The sequence below is a fragment of the Anarhichas minor genome, unplaced genomic scaffold (genome assembly GCF_050575085.1).
Source record: "Anarhichas minor isolate MPS153535 unplaced genomic scaffold, ASM5057508v1 ptg000007l, whole genome shotgun sequence".
Lineage (NCBI taxonomy): Eukaryota > Metazoa > Chordata > Actinopteri > Perciformes > Anarhichadidae > Anarhichas > Anarhichas minor.
Genome location: NW_027466453.1, coordinates 2135315 through 2159659, shown reverse-complemented (window position 1 = coordinate 2159659; position 24345 = coordinate 2135315). Strand labels below are relative to the sequence as shown.

Below are 24345 nucleotides of genomic sequence, written 5' to 3'. Positions count from 1 at the left end.
GATGCAGTAGCTTCATTTAAAAAGGTTTACTTAACAAAATAAAGTTACAAGAAACATTCTTTGCTCAACTTGTCACAGGGTTGGCACAACGGTCAAAAAACTATGTTGCTCCGCAGACTGATTAACCTCAACTGAGGGCTGTTGGCTGTGACGTAGTCAGTAATGCAACTAAAGGAGCATTTCCACACATTTGTTACACAAATCACTTAAGACATCTTACTAAGTCTCATATGGCTCTTACACATGGTCTTTAGCTTAGTTTAGATTGGTGCTGTTGTTAGAAACTAGCTAATACACATAGACAGGAACAATTTGAAACAGACATTCATACTGCACTCGTTGATTTTATTGGTTTGTTTTCTCACTGTATCTTTATTTTGATATGGATTAAACTAAATGAGGTTGATAAAAAAAGAATGAGCTACAAGAGGCTAAAAACCTCTGACGAGCTGAGAGAAAGTACAGAGTTCTTTTTTGTGACCCCTTTCACATGTTAGCAATTTGATACATTGTTAATATAGAACATTGATTAGTGCAGTTTAAAAAAGGTTTTCATCCTATAATACAATTTTATCTCATAAATGGCGATATTGTTCTTACTTAATGAACTTAGCAGAAATATTAATAAGGTAATCTACTAACATTTGGGGCATAAAAAAAGCCCCTATCTAGCACCTGCAGTCGGACTGTAGCAGACAGCAACGCATGCCGGCACTACTGTTAAAAAACATATCAGCATATTATTTGTCCAAATTAAAATGCATTTTAATTCAACACAGTAAAACAAATGACATGATTAGCAGAATAGCAAACATGGTGCACTTTGACACAATGGCCCTGAGTAAACTGTGTGAGTGTGTGAGTGTGTGAGTGAGTGAGTGAGTGAGTGAGTGAGTGAGTGAGTGAGTGAGTGAGTGAGTGAGTGAGTGAGTGAGTGAGTGAGAGAGAGAGAGAGAGAGAGAACGAACTCCTGGAGTTCAGGAAGTCAGCTTGGAGCCAGTCGAGTCAGATCTACAACCAAAGAAAGAATATTATTAATCCAAAATAGGATACTCCAACAAGACAAAATATTGATTCTCTGTGGCGGCAAAGAACACAAAAACAATACAAGCTGATCCAGATGCTACAGACACAGCACCTCACAAAGATTAATATGTGTCTACTGCATCTTATGGACTATTTGACAACATCATTATACAACAATTAGTTATAATATAGTGTTCATCAAAACGTAAGGGCTTTAACCTAGATAAAATAAGGCATCCATTGGTGCCATGTCATAGCTCGTCAGGAAGGAAACAATAATGCTACAACATTTGGCTTAATTTTGGCAAGGAAAAGAACTGCGATGACCATATTTACATTGGTCCTTTGACCTCTAACTTCAAGATATCTAAATGAAAATGGGTTCTTTGGGTATCCACAAATCACCTCTGTACATCAAGGCCCACTTTGCTAATCCCATGCCCTTTCGGGCAAAAGCCATGCAGTTTTTCTTTTGTTTTTTTTGTAATCTAAAATACTGTATTTAAATAGTGAGTCCCTAAACAGTCTTGAAGTTGCATAAATTGGGTATGACTGGAAAGCTGAGACTGCTGTGGATCCAATGAGCCCAACCGTATCCATATGTGATGGTGTTAGTCTGCAAAGTAGCCCATTCATTGCAGGCAGACATTTTGTTTTTAATTTGACGTCACTGTAGAATATAAACTGTTGTGACCTCTAGGATAATCACAAACTCCTGGGAAAAATGCAATTCCTTCAGAAATCTCCAAATTTAAAATGTTTTGTATCACAGCATAGATTTTTCTAGGGTGTTCCTTAAGTTCTTAGGGACTTAAGGTGGTATTTTGACCAGTGTTTAATCCATTCTCAAGTGGTAAATAGGGACATTTTGCACCTGTCCAAAAAATTGCTGCAATAATTTATGAGACATGATATTGACATAATATATTATGCGAATGGCCATCAAATACTTCCATCTTAATGTTCTAAGCCCTCTTACACTCTAAACTGTCAACATTTTATTGAGCGCCTAATGAAAACAATGTTTATTTCAGATTTATGAAAAAACAATCTTCAGGTTCAGATGACGTACTCTACTTCTATGTGGCATATAGTGTTGACCTGCTGTCTCCCACTAAAGAGCCCGTCCCCACCAAAAAAGACAAAACCGAGTCTATTGTAGGTAGCAAGAGGGTGGAAGAGGTTATATTATTGCCTACTCATCTCAACACATCATCATATTAAAAACTTCAGAAGTTGTCCAAACTGTGGGATCGTCCGACTGCTCATGTTGCCAGTTCCCCTTCTTTAAAAGGGTCATGGTTAGATGTCCTGTGGTTTTACCTCTGAGGAGCAGAGGGGAGGTGGCCAGCCTTTATCAGATTACTCTGAGACAGAGCGTCTGTCATCCAGGAGAGGGCGCTGCAGCAGTACTCCAGCTGGGGGAGAGATACACAGGCAGAGTTGGATGAGTGCTTAGCAGGCAGAGCCGACAGCTGCAGGGAAACCAGACACACTATGCACACACAGATATATATACTCATATCAATTTACTCATACATGCAGAGATTGTACACAATACAACAAAGCACACATACTGAATTTTGACAAAATACAGTAGGTGGGCGGGCTCAACCAGGAAAATGTCATTTAGAGAATTTTTTTAATAATATTCTGGCCAAGATAAACGGCACTGACTTGGAGGTACAGATGGAAAACCTGTCAAATATTCAGTTGTGTCTCTGGGCTAAAGATGCCTCCTGCTATAGATGTTCCCCAGATAGATGTTTCCTTGTAAGAGATATCTCTAAACTAAATACAAATACTTTGTATAAAGAATTTATTGGTAAAACAACTCAAAATTTTCTGGCCTTCAAAAAAGCCTGGATTATGGTTCTAGGCTGCAAAAACTGATTATGACTGGTACAGATTAGGCTCACTAGATCTTTCATGTGCACTAAGATGTTGCTGACCTCTGTCTCCAGCAGCCGCAACCTTCTGTCATGGTCTCGGATCTCTGCCATTTGCTTTAGCACACTGTCCACCCTGTGAAAACAAATACATACAAATAATCCCATTGCAAACCTCAGCTAGAATGTCAGTCTGAGTTCAGATCAGTTCAACACGATGGAATGATCACAAAAGGACTTCAGAAACTTCTATAAGTAAAAGAAAAATGTGTAAAAGTAAAAGTTAATGAAAGGTGTTCTTACATTTTTGGTCAGTGTCAGTAACATTTAATAAGAACACAAAATAAAAACATTAGAAATTCACAAAAAAATATTGTGGCCAAGATATTGTATGTAGTGAGCAGGGCATTTTATAATGGAAGGATACACCTGTCAGTGGACTAACACAGTAATGAAGACGCTGTTTCTAAAACATATGACATTTCTGACCTACATTACCTTTCATTGACCCTTTATGAATCGGCTGGAAAGGAGTCTTCCTTGGGGAACAAGAGTCTATGCGACAGCGAGTTGCTTTCGGGATGTCGCTGACTTTGGGTACTCCAAACAGAGACTCCAGCCTTCTTGGAGTCTCTGGGTGGCATTCTGGAAAGGGCAGCGACTAGGGACTCTATAGTTCTGCTCAGGGACTTCAACGCTCATGTGGGTAACGATGGAGAAACCTTGAGGGGGTTTGTTGAGAGGAACAGCCTGCCTAACCCAAGTGGTGCCTAGTTGTTGGACTTCTGTGCTAGTCATGGATTGGCCATAACAAACACCATGTTCGAGCATAAGTGTAATGGGTACCAGAACACTCAAGGCTGAAGTTCTATGATCGACTTTGTGGTCATATCATCAGATCTGCGGCCATATGACTCAGGTGAAGAGAGGAGCAGATGGTGGGGAGGCTGCAGTCCTGGTTAACCCAAGCGTGTGGTGAGAGTGAACTGGTAACGTCTGGCTGAGGACCCTATCCGCGAGGTCTTCAACTCCCACTTCCGGCAAAATTTCTCCAGGAGTGGCTGGGGGCATGGAATCCGAGTGGGCCATGTTCAAAGCCTTCATTGTGGATGCGGCTTCTAGGAGCTGTGGTCGGAAGGTCATCGATGCCGGTCGTGGCAGCAACCTGAGAACCCGCTGGTGTATACCATCTGTGAAAGAGTCCATCAAGCTGAAGAAGGGGGCCTTTTCGGGCCTTGGGTCTACGAAAACGCCAGACAGGTACCCGTTGGCCAGAAGGCCTGCAGCTGTGGCGGTTTACCGAGGCATAAACCCAGGTGTAGGAGGAGTTCTGGGAGACCATGGAGAAGGACTTTTGGTTGGCATTAAGGAAGTTCTGGCAAACTGTGAGACGACTCCGAAAGGGAAAGCAGGGCTCAGGCTGTGTTCAACAGGGGAGGAGAACTGCTGACACGGACTGGGGAAATTTTTGCGCGGTGGAAAGAGCACTTTGAGGAACTCCTGAACCCGACCAACATGTCTTTGTGGAGGAGGCAGAGTTTGAAGACTCGGGGGAAGACTCATCCATATTCCTGGCAGAGGTTATTGAGGTACTCCTCAGCGGCAAGGCACCAGGGGTGGATGAGATTTGCCCTGAGATGCTGAAGGCCGTGGACATTGTTGGGCTGTCTTGGCTGACAAGCCTCTTCAGTGTTGCATGGAGGTCAAGGACAGTGCCTCTGGAGTGGTGGTTCCCATTGTTAAAAAGGGGGACCAGAGAGTGTGCACACTGCTCAGCCTCCCAGGGAAAGTTTAATACAGGGTACTGTAAAGGAGGCTCAGACCGATTGTCGAACCTCAGAGCCAGGATGAGCAATACGGATTCCGTCCTGGCCGTGGAACAGTGGACCAGCTCCTTAACCTTGCAGGTATGTTGGAGGGGTCATAGGAGTTTGCCTCTCCAGTCTACATATATGTGTTTTGTGAACTTGGAGAAGGCTTACGACCATGTCCCTCAGGGAGTCCTGAGAATACAGGTTACCTGAGTCGTTGCTACGAGTCATCCGGAGTTCAAGTATCTTGGGGTCTTGTGAGTGAGGGTAAAATGGAGCGTGGATGGAGTTATTGGATGGATGGATGGATTATATTTTTAGATATTAGTTTACATAAAAGCCAGTACCAATATATTTAATAATTGTATGCTGATGTATTGGCTGGGTTCTATATTTCACATTTCTTTTGTCAGTCAAATATAATTGTACATGATGAATGGTCAGTTCTCACCTTGAGAATCAAAATAGCTCTTACACATTCATATTTTTTAACATTTCCCTATTTCACAACAATAGCAGATGCAACTTACTTGACGGATGTACTTTTAATTCGTACTGTGTCGGTTTCCCTCTGCTGCTTATTCTGAGCTGAGAGGTGGTTTTCTTTCTGGATAGCCTCCCATGTGTTGAGGCAGCTAGCCGTCTTGCCCCGCAACTCCAGAACTGAGGACAGAGAAGATCAGTAAAGTAACTGGAATGAGGGCAAGAGCAAAAAGTGCACTTGCATGCACATGTCCTCCACCAGTTGGAGACTGGTACTAAAAACAGGATCACGTGCTATGCCTGTGAGCCATTTTGGACAGATGCCTAAACCACCACAACTGGATCCTTTCAATGTAAAAGGAGCATGGTTCTGTTCTGAGTTCTAGTTATCCGAGCGTCATATAAAGCAAATACATGACAGGACTAATTCATGGATTGTCCCAGACAAAGACAGGCTTAGCACCCCTCCTGTTCTGAGCTAGTAGACTAGCTTGGAATGCATCTGGTATATATATATATATATATATATATATAAGTTGCTCTCCTTCAACAGAGAATTAAAAACATAATTGCTGACAAAGTGAAACGTGGTGGAGCCTCGCATCATCTGACAAACAACTTGACATGCTACCAAGAATGCGAGAGACAGCTTTCTGACCAACTGGCCTGGCACCCCAAGACACAGCTGTAGGTCCTCTTCAAATTAACCAAACACATCTAGACTGAATGAGCCAACTCCATGACCTATACCGAGTAGTAGCGCAAGAGCTAATTCATGCAAAACAGTACATGTGTCCCTGCCTTTTGCCTTTTTGTCTTAGCTTTTCTTTACTGCTCCCTGCTAAATGCTTGTTCTCCTTTCCCTCATATCCCCTTTCTTCATGCTTTACTTCTCACCAAAGTGTTTGATTTTAACTGAGGGGATCTGGTAGTAGAATCTCTTGATGAAAAGGTGGAGGTGTGAGATGATGATGAAGGGCGGTGCCAGGCAGGGTCTTGAGTGATACTCCTTAATCAGGTTGTAACGCTGAAACTTCCAATAGGTGTCACTGTGCTCCTGTACCTTTGAGAAGGTGTGGCTGTAGACAGTAAATTGAAATCTCATTATGCAATATACAGAGAGCGAAAATGATTTCCTACTCTATGCTGTACAACATATAACATGTTTGGAATCTGTTTAATTAGAAGAACAGCACTGGAACTGAAGAAAAACATTAGAACTGCAAGGGTACCTGAACATAGCAATGAGTAGGTTGACCAGTACTATGTTGGTAAACAGCAGGTAGATGACAAGGAGGATGACAACCAGCCAGTTGGAGTAGGTGCTCATACAGGGCTCCCCTCCTGCTTCAATGAGTGTGGTGTCGTTTGTACAGGATACTTTCTCCAATTTATCAGCTAGATGGAAAAACAATGAAGAGGTCCTTAAGAACATGAGGATCTATGCAACCCATTTACAAGCACCTTAAAGTGCAACATCCATTTGAACTATTAATGGCAGCTACAGCAGCTTACGGTTTGTATTGCTTTATATTTCACAAAGTATCGTGAATAATCTGGCGTCTGAGTGAGTGAATGAGTACAATTATAAAAATTAAAAATTCGTAAAAGTATACATCGTGTAAGTGAATGAAGGCATCATTATTAACCTTTTTTATACTGTTTTATTCACTATTATGCACTATTTTATTTCACGCAGAATTTGTTCATGTTGCAAATCGCTAAACCAAGTGGAAAGGTACATCTAAAGGAAGGCTCTGTAATTTGTTTTGTCTGAGAATGTCATGTTAATCTTGAAAGAAAACATGTATATTAATTTTACAAAACTGAGATGATTTGAATGAAATAATGTTTCAGAGATTTTAATTGACTTCTTTCATATAGTTTAAATTAACTTGAACTTTCATCCATCCATCTATCCATTATCTTTAACCGCTTATCTTGCTCGTGGTCGAGGGGGGGCTGGAGCCGATCCCAGCTAAAAGTGGGCGGGGCGCAGGCTACACCCTGGACAGGTAGCCAGACTATGGCAGGGCTGACACAGAGACAGACAACAATTCACGTTCACACCTACGGGCAATTTAGAATCATCGATTAACCTAAGCTACATGTCTTTGGACAGCGGGAGGAGGCCGGAGAACCCGGAAAGAACACATGCTGATACAGGGAGAACATGCAAACTCCATTGACATTGAGGGAACCAAAGGTCATTGTGCTTGACAGAGATATGGACGGGTATATTGAGACTGAGTCGGTCACCATCCATTTCATGTATAGGTATTTGTCCAAAGATGTGCAGGTATGGTCTGTAGAACACTCGGCGGAATATCCAACCAGGGCGCGGATCATATGAGTAAAGGAGGGCCTGATTGGCCACTCCGTAAGCCAAGAGCCACACAGCCAGAAAGAAAAGGAAGAAGAAAACATCCTTCATCTGCAGGAAGCAAAGGGAGACCAGAGATGGATGATGTTATAGGATTGGCCATGTTGTGAGGTCATGAATAGGACTCATTTCAATCATATTGACTGTTTCTAGTACATTATATGCACTACCATCAACCACCATTAACAACAGAGGGTGAGCAACATACAGTATATCTTTGTAAAAGTGTTTTCAAGAAACCCTAACTTTTAGTTAAACAACTCTTTGTATGTCTGATGTTACTCTTTCACATTGCATTTTCATTCATTTGTGTGTTGCCCATAGGTTGTTCTGAGAGTTTTGTGTGCACTCACCATTTTGCCAACGATGATGATCTTGGGCCCAAGCTGTTTGTGGACGGCAAAGATATGGATCAGACGTAGTGTGAAGACCATAAAATCTATGGCCATGACAGCTCGGCCAACATCATATGACCAGGGAAACATTCTGGAAAATAAAATAATGCATTCCTAGTTAATATGTCATGCAATATAATCACCTTTATTATGAACTAATACAACCAGATAATGACGAAATAAACATATTGACATGGTCTCTGCCTGTCCTCCAGCCTTTCATTGCGTTTCTCTGGGTACATCCCAAGTCTCTTAATTACATCCTAGTTTCCCTCACTTGGAACCCCAGCGAGGAAAGAGGAAACAAGGAAATATGTTTTAAGAGAAAAGAGACGTCCTTTCCTCTGAATCGTCATGTGAAGCGACGTCTGTTTCTGATGACGGAGGATCAGCTGTCAGACGGTTTTAACAGCTGGAGAGACTTTTGATGGAGTTTGTGTCTGTTCACATGATCGCTATACTTAATAAGTAACTTAATAAGTAACTAATAAACTGCATTGTAAATTCATACTGTGTTCTGTTTCCTGTTTATAAGCGCAGGACCGATTTCTGCCAAATTATTTGCGTGTGTACGTTTTGAAATTCTGATTGTGACGTCATTATTAATTCAATTATTAATTAACCTAGGATGTGATTATGGTTTGGAATTCATTTATTAGGCTCCATGTTTCAGGTTAAACTTAAATGATACAACTCATCAAACCAGACACTCCGGAATGATCAGCCTCACGTGACTGAATGAAATGATGATAAATGATGTAAAAAGTGTTTAGTCTCTCCAGCTCTCTGACTTTAATTGTATCCATAATAAAAGTTATTCAGGGAAATATCTGTGACAAAGTTGCCATTTGTCCCCATATTACACTGATCTATAAATCTAACCATGCTTGTCAATTGTTTGTTTACCATACCCACCATGTGTTCTAGAGGTTAAAGGGGGAGGCACCCAACCATTTCCTCTATTAATACACTGGATGATGTCATCAGTGATGTCATTGGGTCAAACCAAGTATGGGGGCGGAATGGAGTATGTACATGTAGATTCGTAGGTTAGTTGTGATCCGTTTTACATTGTGAGTGTATAGCAAATTGTAAACTATATAAAATTGTTGGCTACCTAAAGGGGTGCTGTAAGGTATAGCTTTTGTCTGTTAACTATTGGAGTGAGTAATGGGTGTCACCTGCACTCATGGTAGGAGCTAGATCCTGCTGATAGAAGGCTCTATATAAGGAGATGACTTTGACTGAACGGGGGGAATGAAGATCAGTGTGTAGCTGTGTGCACGTGATTATGTTACTTTATGATGAGTTGAGTTTTATTCAATTAAGATAAGTTAACCGTTTGTTTGTATATACGTTTGGTTACACGTGTAGCAGGGCACTTAAATAATACACCTTTTTGTTATCTGGACAAAGTCTCTCGTGTCTGCCTCCTACCACTTCAGAAGCCACTCCGGTCAAGCTTCAGCACAATATCAGATCATGAAAAGACAAATCTTTCTAATAAATAAAGTTGTTTGTGGTCCTTTTGTTGTTCAGACCTACAATGAACATATATTTAAATCAGAAAACTAATCAAATATAAAACTAGAGTTTAATCTGTGATCTATCTTCACTTTGGTATGAAACTCCAGTGATGTTGAGAACAATCAGATCAGTCTAATCAGCTGCATCTCATCATCTAATCAACTTCTGCAGTACATCAACCTTGGCTTCCCTCCCAGTCTACTTCAGATTGTTCCATCTACTACAGTGGTAGCTACGTTCTTAAGACAAAGTAGATGTTGTGAGACTTCCTGTGTTTTTTGTAACGGAGTTTATATTCCGTTTCCTTGTACTCAGATCTCCACCTGGCTCCAAAATTACATTGGTCAGGGTGTCAGAGGAGTCACCTGCAGCACAGAGCCAAAGTGAAGAGAGTGATGGCTGTGAGGTCACACTTGTTCCACATATCCTGGATGTAATTCCTCATCCTCTGGAGCACAAAGGTGCTGCCCACAAAGAAGGTCTGTCAACCAGATAGAGAGGAGTCACATTATTATGTGGATCTGTGCAGTGTACAGTAATGTCAGTGAGAGAAATATGTGTTTTAGGTTAAGTGGTCACAAGTTAGCATTCAAACTGATGGGGTGTGTTTCCTCAGGTTTTGGGGAGAACATGAAATACAATCCAGTTTGAGTAACAGATGCATACGTTTGAAGGCTTATCAGACACCAAAATACTGCAGAGCAGATTATAACTATTGTAAACAGTAGAACTATGTGGCAATATCTGTGTGCATGCTATTGTCTTAGAAACCAACCTGCCGAATCTCTTCACACACAAAGGTGAAAACCCAAAAGTAAAGCACAAATTCCAGAGTGGACGGGCCGTCAGGGGGCGGGGGCTTGAAGTCCACCAAAAGAACATAGGCAAACAGGTAGAGGAACAGGAAGTACATCAGCACGTTGCCAAGGAATGAGGTAACAGGGCTATACCAGAACTGTGTCCACCGTGACACAATAAATGGTCTCTTGGAGTCTGAAGTAAAGAGAAGTCAAATAATGAAAACAGGAATGATTCAAAGATGTCAACAAGTCATTGAAAACATATTAACAAATACACTCAGTGGCTAACACAAACATCTGTTTTTCAATATTTAAAGGGTAACTTCAGTATTTTTAAACACGGACCACATTTCCTCATGTCTTTGTATCTAAGGGACTAATGGGTTTCAGGATGAGATGGAGGCGGAACACACATCAAGGTGTTTTATGTTTATTGTACAAGCATGGTGATAACTACAGACATCTCACTATTATGAATACAGACTATAATATACTTGCTGAAATTATATATTTTAATAGATTAAAAGATATATTAGACAAAATTATACAAAAAGAACAAACATGTGCAATTAAAGGTCGACTGATGTGGGACAACTTGTGCATATTAAGAGAACCAGAAAAAAGGTTTCTATGTTATTGGGCTTGATCAGAAGAAGGCCTTTGATTACATCTCCAGAGATTACCTTTGGGCTGTGATGAAGTCATACGGCTTCCCCGATGCCTTTATTCACATAGTGAAATGTCTGTATGTTAAATCAAGTATCTGTGTAAATGTAAACAGAGTTTTAACTGGAGCCTTTCAAGTGGCGAGAGGAGTGAAGCAGGGCTGTCCTCTGAGTGCTGCTTTATATACGTACATCCTCGCCATGAATCTTAATTTAAAAAATCAACTCAGATCATCTAATCTCAGGTACACATGTAAGGTTACAGCCATCGCTTACGCTGATGACATCACGGTTATCATCAAAAATCAGTTGGGGAGGGCTTTAACCAATAATCTAGCTCTGTACGAACTAGCATCTGGAGCTATATTAAATCATAACAAAACAGAGGGAGTTTGGATCGGAGATGAACGTGACAAATGTAATATTAACATTAAAGTTAATCAGGAAATTAAAATACTGGGTTTCAATTTTTGTAACAGAGAAAGTAGTGAAAAAAACTGGGAGAACAAGTTGTGTGAAATTAAAGAAGAGGTGAAAAGAAAATGGGAAAACAAAAAAAACTACTTTTTTTAATCAAACATTTTTCCTCCATCCAACAAAATGATAATCCAGTTGAACAAACAGTGTGTAAACTTAATCTGGGGAACAACCAGGGATATGTATAAAAGTAAAGATTATGGTGGGTTAGGCGCTCTGGAGCTCGGTGTTAGATTATATATTGCCTTTGTTAAAATTATTTCTGCCGCCATCTCCAGAAACGCTCTCTGGGAAGGAGATCGCTCCATGTGGAGAAAGAGGAAAGGGAGACTTAGACAAGGTCCTGAATATAAGGTAATATATGGAGATTGTATTACTCAACAAATACACCTACAGACTGGAATGGTCTATTGAGTAAAAATGTTTTGAAAAAGATCAACGATTTCAAATATGGTGGATTATTAAATACAAAAATGTAATCGATATCGAAAGTGAGGAAGTAATAAAAATATTATAAAAAACAAAAACCTCTCAGAGAGCATCAGAGATGTCCACTGGCTCATATCGGTCAACAAACTCGCTGTAAGAGCCACTGTTTCATGGAGTTATTAAATAACTAAAAAAAAGTGTCCCATGATTTATTCTAATGAGGACAAAAGACAATATCTACTCATTCCATGTGAATTATAAATCTGTTATGTTTGCTCTGTTCGATGAGAAGATGCCTGTGAAACAACGAAAACTTTTCCAACTCATTGTCAGCATCACATGTTTTAAACTGTGGAAAACCAGATGTGTCGTGGTAATAGAGCAGACTGTTATAGACAGCCACATGGTAATAAAACACATACTCTGACCTCAGGAGGAGAACTCTGGATAAAAACCAGACCCTCCCGTGGCACACACTCAGCTTTTGATCCATGCACACAGCACTTTTTTTGTATCTGTACCGGTTTTTGTATATTATGCAACATAATAATTTTAAAACAATATTGTCAGTATAAATATAATTTTATAAGTACACACAGTTATCAAATATACAAATGTGGACATGGAACAGAGGGGTACAGTAGCCACTGAGTGTAAGTACCAAAAGGAGAACAGTGATCCAAACCCACCTTTCAGGTTTTCTTTTCGAGCCCTGAACTCCTCGGCTTCTTCCTCACTGTGACCCCAAACAAAGAATAAGGGACTTTTGTTACAACTGAGAAGGAAAACCGTCATACAACACTATCTGATTTATGTTATGTTATATATTTGTATTTACTTTTGTATGTCAGCAAGGGAGAAGATGGTGGCATCATTTCCATCCAGACTGTCAGCGTCTCTGCCGTGGTGGACCTCCACAGACTTATCTTCCTCCTCTTGTGCTCTGAAACATGAATGCACACCACAAGCTGACATGTTTTCTTTTCTTAGCAACCCATTGAAAAAAAATTGTTAAAAAGGAAAAACTGTTACTTTCTTAACTTGCTGATTTTTATATCATAATAATATATATATATATATATATATATATATATATATATATATATATATATATATATATATATATATATATATATATATATAGATAGATAACAGTAATAATGCTGTATGTGTTACTCTCAGCTCTCGAGTCATCCGAGTCAACACGGAACAGATTCAACAGTGTGCAACAATGTGTATGAAATCGTGCCCTTATTTACAGAGCTCGGGATATATACATATCAAGGCCACGATTTACCAATTAAATTAAATTATTAAATTATTAATTAATTTAGAATTGAATTTAGTAGTCCCCCTTGTTTGATTAATGCATGGGCACAATTTAAATCAAATAGAGATCAAATAATTTTGGAAGTGTACAAGGCCCTGTCCTTGTATAATATGCCCAAAGACCCGTAACTGAACTGAACATTTTTTACCTATGAGTGTGTATTAAATAACAAGTGCGCTGTGTCCTCTGCCAAAGCATCCTATTTATCTTTCTTAATAAGAAACGATAAACACAATCATAGTTCTCTTTTTGACACTGTAGCTAAACTCACTCAAAAACACCTGTATGTTAGCTGCTTGCAATTGCAGCTTTCTAGATTTTTCTGCAGAAAAGCCGATGAAATTAGATATAAAATGAGTTCCTCTCCAGCTATTTCTGTATGATGTGCGGTGCAATATTCACATGTGGGATCCCAGTTAGTCTCTGTCCTTACACATTTTGAGACTATCTTCCTTAATCATTGTCTAAGATGATACTAGCTTCTAAACCAACTAGCTGCCTCCTCAATCAGCTAAACATATTAACAATTTCTGGCCATTTCTGACACCTCCCATTCTAATTATTGTTAATTTGTCAATTAAGAATTTAGTAGCTTAAAGACTGCGGTGGTTAAACCTCTATTTAAGAGATTACACCTTGATCCAGGTTCTTTGACTCGTCTGAGAAAAGCACTGGAAAGAGTGGTGTCTAAACAGCTCTCAGACCATTTAAATAGTCATCTTTTCTAGTCTTTTCAGTTTGCTTTCAGGACCTGCCACTCAACCGAAACTGTGCATACTAAAGTCGTAAATCTTTATATTGATAAAGGAATATCAGTGCTGCTTTTTATAACATGGACCAATCGAAGACTGACTGGAAAATCGATTTGGTGTCTCTGGCCTGGCTCTCACGTGGTAACAATCTTACTTAGCTATAAGATTACAGTGTGTTTTCTATTACAATATTATATCATTTTTTTCTGACGTGAAATACGTAGTACCACAGGGCTCTGTTCTTGACCCCATGCTCTTCTCTCTTTACATTTCACCTCTTGGCCAAATTATACACAGACATGGAATTCATTTCTGCTACTACGCTGATGATACTCAGCTGTATGATCCTGTAAATGCAGATGATCATTCCCACAATATTCAATCTGAGGCCAGGAACACTTCATAATATATAGCCTGCGACTTATAGTGTAGTTTCCCATACGATATAATATCATCGTATGAGTCAGTTAAAATAAAATACTTACTGGTTCCTACTGGTACTTAAATATAGGTACAGCAGAACAAGGGAGTAACAATTGGTAATTTTAGAGAAAAGGAGAAATAACTGTTAAAGTTTGTGTACTTACGGGGTTATTTCCCTGCAGGAAGATACTGATCACCGCAGTTTACTTAAAGCAGGGGTCTTCAACGTTTTTCAGGCCAAGGACCCCCAAACTGATAGAGAGATGGAGCAGGGACCCCCTGCTTTATATATTTTATACAATTGTGTTTTGTATTAAACTGGGCCTAGTGCCATGTATAAACATACCTCTTTATTGTGCATTCAATACTAAGCTATTCAAATAATACACAGGTTCATATATTCATGTTTTTATTTTAAACATGTGCAAGGTACAGTGAGTAGGGAGGCCGTGCCACTGCCATTTATAAACATACCGTGTCAGCTGATACCAATGCCAATATCAACATTGTCTGTCAATTGCATGATAATCATGCATACAAGCTATTGAAATTGACGTTTTTATTTTAAACATAAATGTGGAAACAAAAATGAGTGATGGCCTATTAGTGCCACTGCCATCCATAAACATACCTGTTATCTTGCATACAATACTGAACTATTAAAATAATGGACAGATTCATGTTGTTTTTTTAAACATACATGTAGGGCAGGGGTCACCAATTGGCGGACCGCGGTCCGGATCCGGACCCAGACGCCGTTGTATCCGGACCCAGGACCTAAAATCGATTTTATTTTGACAGAGCGCTTCTATTTTAACCGGCGCAGCTTTTTCAGCCTTTACGGCACTTGTTGAGCGGTGCAGGAAACGCACCGACCAATGCGTTGTAAATCACATCACGTGATGCAGCTCAGCCAATCAAATATGGGTATTCTGACAAGTTTCCTGACTCGAGTGATATGTACACACACCGGGGGAGAGACGAGGAAAGAGAAGAAGAGCAGGAGAATAATACGTGAGTCAGAGAAGTTATTTCACATGACGTTCTCCAAAAAGAGAAAAGTGGTCAAAGAGACCAGAGTCTTTAACCAAGAATGAACAGACTCTTATAGGTTAATTCTTCACACGGACAGTTTATAACCAGTGTGTCTCATATGTTTAGAGACCGTGACGATTATTAAAAGCGGTAAATGAAGCGCCATTACGAGACAAAGCACAACTCTTTTGAGCAAACGTACCCACTCACATCTAAATGAAGACACAGAAAATAAACCGAAGAGTCCAATATGATCAGAATCCTAACGCATGAATTCACTGTCCAATGATGTTAACAGAGGAATAGAGCAGAAACAAGTAGTTTAATAACCACAGATAAAGTCCATGCAGAAACATTTCTCTTTTTAAATTACAAAAATATAATATTGTGTCTTTTTTATTGACATCACTTCACACCTGAATGAACTGAATTTAAAGCTGCAGGACAATTCAGTGAACATATTTTTTCTAAAATGAATTACTTTATTTTAAAGATGCACATTTTTCAAAAGCTTTCTGTTATGTCAGTTATTCTTTAATCCAGCCATTATTTTACTTGAAATGAGAAGAACATTTATTCATGTATTTCTATGTATTATTTATAATCCATCCAGTTAAATTTGAAAACTGAGAATAATAAGTGTTAAAATATAATTGATGTGTACTTTCTTTATTTGATTTGACAGTTGTTGACTGCCGTTACTACTACTAGACTTCTTGAATATATATATATATATATACATATGTATATATATATGGCACTAAATAGTGCAAGTTAGATATTATTGTAATGTTCCGGACCTTTGCCCGAAGAGATTTTCTCATTCTGGACCTTTTGGAATTTTAGTTGAAGACCCCTGACTTAAGTGGTTGCCAGTTCTGTCAAGGATGTATGTTGGGGTAATACGATTTTTTTACATTGAGGAAAATGTAAATTTTGGACTATTGTGGCTTTTTAAGTGACAAAAATACTATGAGTGTCTGTAATATGACAAGGTGGAACACAATAGCATAGTAACTCTTGATTTTACAGCACCTGGTTTCCTGATGTCCCATGTTACTTAAAAAGCATTCGGGTAAAATAGGACAGTCACTCAAAACCCTTTCCCATAAAAAGTAGTTTATTTTGAAAAATATTTAGATTTTAAGTCAAACAGTTAATAAAATCATCCTACAACGTTCTTTTGGGGTGTTATACCTTTTTTGCTTTAGCTGCAGTACATATTTTTAGAATCTTCACCCGATCTCGTTATCTCAGACCATTAAAATGAATATTTTGTGTAAAGGACATTTACAACAATGTAATGACATGCTTGGTGATTGGCTGCTAATATTGAAGAGCCCTTGATGCAAAACCCAACCTTATCTGTCCCATTTTTAACTGATGTCCCAAATGACCTGACTTCCCCCCAGAGTGACATGTAGGGCCCTCTTGTGCCTTGAGAAGCGGGGTAGTACCGTGAGAGTCATGCTCTTTGACCTCAATACCATTCAGACATGCTTTCTAAGGGAAAAGCTTTTGGCAATGAACGTTCCCCGACACTGGATCCTGGATCATGAACTAACTCGATGGCCGGCCAGGCGGCCACAGAGTAGATGGCAGCGTGTCTGAAAGAAGTAACCTCAGGAAACGGTACTGCACCCTGCACGCTTTAATCTCGCACTTCTGCTTAAATTCCTCATTCCACCTTTAAGAGTTTTATGATGACTCCTTCCTTTGATTTGACAGTTGGTGACTACACAGAGACGTTACTACTACTGGACTTCTTGAAAATATATATATATATATATATATATGGCGCTAAATAGCACAAGTTAGATATTATTGTAATGTTCCGGACCTTTGCCCGAGGAGATTTTCTCAATCTGGACCTTTTGGAATTTTAATTGAATACCCCTGATGTAGGGGGACAGGTCCAGGCTAGTCTCGCACTGAGTGAACCGGTGCCCAGCTTGAGAGAGCTCCAGTGTGTCACTTATGAAGGCAAATCACTGTCAAAATCCGAAAGCGCAAATGAGATCCATGCGCGCGCGAAAATCAAACAGCCGCGCACGTATTTTACTTTGACGAGCGCTTTTACGTCACTCTGCGAGCAAAAGTCGCTTGCGAAGCTTAAATCCGCTCGCTCGCGAAACTTCAACACGCTCGCTCGCCTTTTTCCTGTTCGCTCTCGAGTAGTTTTTCTTTTTGACAGTAAGTGGGCGGACCCAGTCTCCATTGTACAAACTCTACATCTAATTGGTTACAAACCTCGTCTTGGGATAAACCGGATATCACTCTGACGCAGACGCTAGTTCTGATAGAGGTGGTTTTCAATCCGCCACTAAACACTAGGGGTGGGGGGAAAAATCGATACAGCATAGTATCGCGATATTTTGCATGGCGATATTGTATCAATACACGGACGCCAAGTATCGATCTTTTATTATATAAACTATACTTTTTCTTTTTTTTTTTTTTTTTTTTTTAGAAAAATCAAATCAATTACTTTTTCAGTCCACTAGATGGTGCCGAGTTATTTTCTGGTGAGGTCAGCAAAGGTCCCGGTCAGCGTGATTGGTAGGAAGTTGGTCAAAACAAAGATGGAGACATCTGGCCTCACAACGGGGTTAAATCTGCCAACAGTAGCCAGGCTCATGGGGAGAGTGCAGCGCATAACTGTCTCTCTGCCCTCGACGTCCACGCATCGCAAGTTATACTGAGTTATATAACTCTTATATCCTACTTATATAAGTTATAGTTCATATACTGAGTCCACGCGTTTGCATTTAGTTAAGTTGGACTATGTAGTAATACAAACAGTTCAGTTTGTAAGGTGCAACATTTATGACATTGTTGGTCAGTCTGTCTGCTTGACAATCCTATTTTGCTGCAATAAAAATGATTGAAGTGAGATGAACAGACTGAAAACTTTATCTTATTAGATAAAACATGTTGACACAGTTTTCCTTTGGGAACATCATTTGAAGTTTAAAAAAGTAATAAATCGCAATACTCAGAATATGGCAGTATCGTGATAATATCGTATCGCGGACCTCTGGTGATTCCCACCCCTACTAAACACTACTCCACTACATCTCAGGATGTTCTACATTTGTCTGACAGGTTTTGTAAACTTTTCAGACTGTAGAGGCTGATGAAATACAAATTATGTTAATAGAGTTGTAAATACAATTATTAAAAATGTGTTCAAGTCAAGTTGCTCAGATTGGTTTAAATTCACTCCATCATTCTATTACAGACAATGTGTGTTTGATACTCAAACCTCTTGTGACAAACAGCTCAAACAAACTCTTTGATCTTAATTGATTAAAAGATGATGTAATCATATTTAATCATAGTGTTGTGTTTACAGAAGAGATATAATATAGTTGTATATAATATGAGCAACAATTTGGACCTGCGCGAGCGGATTTAAGCTTCGCAGAGCGAGCGGATTTATGGTTCGCCAGCGACTTTTGCTCGCGCGAGAGTGAATTTTGCTCGCTGAGTGACGTAAAAGCGCTCGTCAAAGTAAAATACGAGCGCGGCTGTTTGATTTTCGCGCGCATGGATCTCATTTGCGCTCTCGGATTTTGACAGTGGTTTGCCTTCATAGTCGCTGAATGTGTGCATTTCTGACTGAAAGATAACATCTTCTGCCTCCACTTATCCATTTGCTACAATATATTGGATTCATGTTAATGTGTATTCAAAGACATTTAAATTCGTGGAAAAAAATTTGGAAAGAAAAATAATAATAATAATAATAATAAATAAAATAAATTAAAAAATTCTAATCAACCAAAAAATTCCAGACCCCCTGTTGACGACCTCTGACTTAAAGGATAGACTGTCATATATTGTATAGACTGTAAAATCCATATGAGGCAATTTGTGTCTGTGTTTGGGCTATTTATATAAAATTACCTGGGATCTTGTGACAAGTACGGTTTAGAAAATACTTCTATTGATAAACTGAGGAGAAATTCAAAAAAACAAACATGGAGATTGCATTAAGAGTGCAATTTTCAAATCCCATTTTTGCTTTAAAAAAAAAAAGTCACTTTTTGGCCCTACGACACAAACCAAATATATGAGCCCTGAAACCAGGATGGAGCAACCCGTTCCTGTTCCCAAAATGTCAAGTACCGTTGCTTGGTCAGTACCTCTCAGCGTCTGATACCAGCGCACCGAGGCACCCTTTAGTGTCTGTGTGAGAGGCTTTATAATAACTCTGTGTAAAGTAATCCGCAGAACTGACGTAGTTTAAATAGAGAGAAAGTGCAAGTAGGGTGGATGTGAGGGGAGGTTGGATGGGTCAAACAACACAGGAGACAGCTGTTTGTGTCTTGTGTGAAACCACGTCAGCATTGAATTATTTTACCATAGTTCAAGGGGTACCTTGAGAGCCATAGTTTGAAGCTTAGGACTTATTGATCAAGCTGCTGTATTTGACTAGTTGGCAGTGAGCATGTGTTGGATGGAATCCCATTACAACACAAACTCACAAATAAATGTACACAATAATTGCTCAGCATAGCACAATATTAACAAAACACTGACCTGAAGGCGATAAGGTCTGTGTAGATGAGAGGGGGCAGGAAGAAGGCGAGAACCAGTTTCCAGACCTCAGTACTCCTCTCCATGTCACCCCACCAGATCTGAGACAGCAGGGACTACAGAAAAGAGCAGCCCTGTCACTACAACAGCTACCAACCAACATTACACTCACTGATGACATCTGTTTATACAATGTGCATAGGTCTCAACTGTCATTTTACTATTCAAAGCGTGGATTGAGTCTGGCATCTTTACAAGTCTGTTCATTCCTACTGTTGGCAGGATTTAACAACAGCATCTCTACCTGGACACCATCGTGGCTGAAGAACTGGCGGGCGTCAGCCGCAATGGCCATCTGAAGGCACGTAGCTCCGCCCCACACTGGAGACTTCCTTATAAGGAGAGTAAAGGAGCGACTCTCGCTGCTCTGGTAACACTCACCAAATACATCTGAACACACAAACAAAACAGAATACACAGAATGATACCATTCATTCGTCTTCTTCATAATGGCTGGAGATAAAGATTGCTTTTCTAGGTTGCTAGGTAACAGGGTATTATCTTACTCTTTATTTTTGGGAGTGGGGGGGCATTTTGTGTTTTATTACAGACAATAGAGGCATGACAGGAAATGATGAAGACAGAGATACAACGAAGATCCTGCCAGACTCAAACCACAACCTTAAGCCATAGAGATGCCCTGGTCTTCAACCTTGAAAGTGCAAAAGAATTAGACAGTGGTGTATGGGGGTTATTATAACACAGCTATTACCCAATCACATTGCTTAATTTAACTGGATAACTGTAATATAAATATCTAAATAATGTACTGTGCATGTGAAAATGTATGTGTGACCTCACATGTTATAATGTAACGCCATTTGTGCTGAAATGCTAACAAACACTTTTTGCATATCAAAGTCAAGTCTCAAGTCTTTGAACTAGAATTCAAGTCAAACTTCTTGCCTTGAGCTAGAGTCCAAGTCAAGTTTTAAGTCTTTGAACTCAAGTCAAGACTCAAGTCTCTTATGGTTGTAATGAACGTTCTATCATCTGCTGCATACCATTCGGTCTGCATAGAACACTGCATAGCTATATCTTAGAAATTCATTGCATGTACTGTTTCATCCTTTATCTATTAGCATACAGTCTCAGTATTGAATATGTTTTTAGATGCAAATAAAGGTTCAAATATTCTTAACTTTTCAGCACCAGGCGCAGAGTCGCACTGATCGTCAACGTCACACTTGGCTCTAATCAATCAAGTCTTTATTACTTTACCACAGCCTTCCTGTTTTGATGCTGGTAAATGTGGTAGGGCTAGCTAGCTAGTTAGCTGTTGGGCTATGAGAGAGCTACAGAGTATGTTAGAGGAAAGGGGAAATTGCCGCTCCATAGGCGCACCAAGCCATTTTGCCTGACCTGCTTTGCCAAGGCGTTTTTGAAGCAACTGTGCCTGTAGCGACACGTCTCGGTGTGATTATCCCCTTAGTCTGACAAGCTGTCTTCTAGGGTGGATTTGCTAACGGCTGAGCTGGCCCAGATGAAGTCGCTCCTCCTGATATGGGGAATACTAGTGAACCCAATCCATCCGAGGCCGAGTTGGTTCCAGAGGAGGATATTGTGGCAGCTTCAGCCACTCTCTTGAATCAGTATGCTGTCTCTGGGCCTGGCTCGCTTTCCTTGGCTAAATTCCCCCGATTTCAGCTCTATCCCGTCTTACATCTGATGGCCAAACCCTAGGGGCCATGCATGATGCGGCAAAATTTCACTACATGACAGCTATGGACCCTACCATTGCTTCCTTCATAGTGTCCCCTGACTAAGCTCTAAGGTTGGAAGCCAGGTACCCTCGACCCCATAGCAGGTGACAGACAACCTGCTTTCTAATGCCTGATTCCAATGCGTTCCATGCAGGTTGTTGTGGGCACCTCTCGTGCGCCAGGCATTGCGTGAAGCATGTACTTCTTTTGCTTATTTGGACCCACGGTTTTCAAATAATTTGTCGGGTGGTGTTTTATTTGACAGGCGTGATTCAATGGTTCCATATAAGTCTGGCCCAACACAACTCCATAACTGAAAATAAAATTATGGAAGAATTGGATAATGAGGAGGAACTCAGGTGCTTAGTTGTTACGGACCTGTGTTACTTGTTCGGAAATCCCACTTCCTGGCTCTGTCAAAATTCTGCGTCTACAGTGCCTCGCACGTAGTGTTCTTTGTTTCAGACTTGCAGTCACCCTTGTCAGAGACATGTATGAGGAACCTTAGTACTGTCCCAGTGGAACCGGGGGAGCTATTCAGATGCTCACAGGTGCTCAAGTGGATTGTCCAAGCTAATAAGACTAGGCAGCAGGTCTCAGGTCATTCACAGTCACTTGGAATCTTGCGAGAAACCTTTCCAAACATTCTGCAGGAATGATCTCGTGGATGATACCAGCACTTATGTTTATGTTTACTTTATTCAAGAGGGAACAAAGCACATAATTTAATACGCGCCATGAGCCACCATATAAATGTGCCAGATTGACCCATGCAGGAACATTTTCATCCACAGTCCCTGGCAGGTTGATGGTATTAAAAAAAACCAAGAGCACATAACCACAGACACATAAGCACAATTAAAAGCACATAAGCACAGAAAAAACTGTAAGTACATCCATAACTCTCGCTTTAAAAAGGAACAGGAAAAGTTACCGCTCCTGAAAAAAACACTCAATGCATTGATGCAGTGAAGAACTTAGAAGCAGCCTCCAGAATCGAGGCTTAACATTTTCTCTTTTCGCAGGGCGATACTCCGAGGTGAATTTACTGCAAGTTAAATTCTTTTATTTAATGTAAACTCTGATTATTTCTGATAAATTGTGTGCAATCATTGAGTTATGAGATTAAGGCATTTACGCTACATTGGCTCGAGTCCACACATGCGGAGAACAGAGCTGCTTGTGGTCTGACTCACCGTGTGCCAGGTTCTCAAACGTCTGTGCCAGTTCCTTCATGGCTAGCTTGGTCTCAGTCTCAGTTCCAAGCTTAGAAAGCTCCCTCAGCATCTTACAGCCACCCAGAGCGCTCAGCACTGACTCCCCTGCCTGACAAGGAAACACAGAAAAACATGGTGCCAATAAACGCCTGTTCAAATTAAACCAAATTTGATGGCAACCCTAGAAAAATGGCAGCTTTGTGACCTCAGCGACGTTTACAGTAGTGTGCTAATGCTGGTCAGCCTGTTTCACACAGCACCTTAAAATGTCATGTGTACTAATGTTGACAGTGTCATTTGAACACAGCCAATTCCTTAACACTTCAACTCCAAAATAAAATGTCTTCAGTGAGGTTGTGGAATATCACAGGTGAGTCTCACCATCTCCCAGAAGTAAATAGCCATTTCATGGCGGTTCTGCAGGATGGCCCAGATGAAGAGGGCTGCCCAGGGGGAGAGGCAGCGCTGGTCCTGATACATACACTCCCCCAGCAGCATCTTATTGACTTGCTAGACAAGACACAACAAGACAAGACACCAGTGAGGGAATCAGATCCAAAGAAATATATCATCTATTTTGAATTGTGCCAGCAGCTTTTTCTGATGTTCTCAGTGATTTCATATGCAGTGAAAAACACATTTTTATTTGAATCCCCTATAAGAAGATGTGAACTGTTCTTCCTTGTCAAAACCTGGTGTACCATCATTCTGAACGGCCGCCAGTTGTTTCAGAAATTTAGAGGTGTAATAGCAGCAGCTTATGTAGCCTGGAGCCTCTAGCCTCACACAGAGATGAAAAGCTCACTTATTTTCATTCTCACTACTTTATTTCAAACTGCAAAAGCAACAAAAGGAGAGAGTTTCCAACTCACTGACCTTGAGAGCCTTCCTAGTGCCGGTGCTGGGGTTCAGGCCCAAAGGTCCATAGTAGAAAGGCTGACAGACATCACCCAACAGGTCCCACAGCAGGCGGGATACCTGCAGCATCACCAGACAATTCACTACTACTGTATACAGAGCAAGGGTGCTTTCGTGTTATTACATTTGATATAAAGCAAAAAACAAAAACAATTACAGTTCACTGTGTTTCAAAACTAGTTAAATCCAATGTATGAGAGTCTGTTTACATCAGATCAGAATCAGAAGATTGGCGGAAATTAAGTAAAGGGAAACGGGTACACATACTGATCAGCCTGACACTGTTGCTACATACAGTGACTTCTCAAATCACTCTAGATTTCTACCGGTGGAATGAGTTTGTCATATTTATGAATTATTTGCGTCTGTACGTATTGAAATTCTGATTGTGACATCATTATTAATTAACCCAGAATATGATTATGGTTTCTCTTGAACACTGGAATAAATGTATTAGGCTCCATGTTTCAGGTTAAACTT

The 24345-nt window shown here is 40.1% G+C and overlaps 1 protein-coding gene across 2 annotated transcripts in view; it reads right to left on the bottom strand.

Annotated features, from left to right (window-relative positions):
• Positions 1-11: 11 nt before the first annotated feature.
• trpm4a (transient receptor potential cation channel, subfamily M, member 4a) overlaps positions 12-24345 on the bottom strand; it is a 45597-nt gene continuing 21263 nt past the window's right edge. For both annotated transcript variants that reach the window (XM_076082353.1, XM_076082361.1), the window contains 17 exons: positions 23824-23925; positions 23329-23457; positions 22927-23056; positions 20272-20417; positions 19971-20083; positions 12724-12828; positions 12575-12621; positions 10290-10507; positions 9880-9995; positions 7946-8078; positions 7469-7643; positions 6442-6607; positions 6107-6288; positions 5257-5389; positions 2979-3051; positions 2350-2444; positions 12-1011 (listed from right to left, as the gene is read on the bottom strand). In XM_076082353.1, coding sequence (XP_075938468.1) covers positions 978-1011; positions 2350-2444; positions 2979-3051; positions 5257-5389; positions 6107-6288; positions 6442-6607; positions 7469-7643; positions 7946-8078; positions 9880-9995; positions 10290-10507; positions 12575-12621; positions 12724-12828; positions 19971-20083; positions 20272-20417; positions 22927-23056; positions 23329-23457; positions 23824-23925 — 2097 coding nt within the window. In that variant the 3' untranslated portion in view covers positions 12-977. The remainder of the gene's footprint in view (positions 1012-2349; positions 2445-2978; positions 3052-5256; positions 5390-6106; positions 6289-6441; positions 6608-7468; positions 7644-7945; positions 8079-9879; positions 9996-10289; positions 10508-12574; positions 12622-12723; positions 12829-19970; positions 20084-20271; positions 20418-22926; positions 23057-23328; positions 23458-23823; positions 23926-24345) is intronic.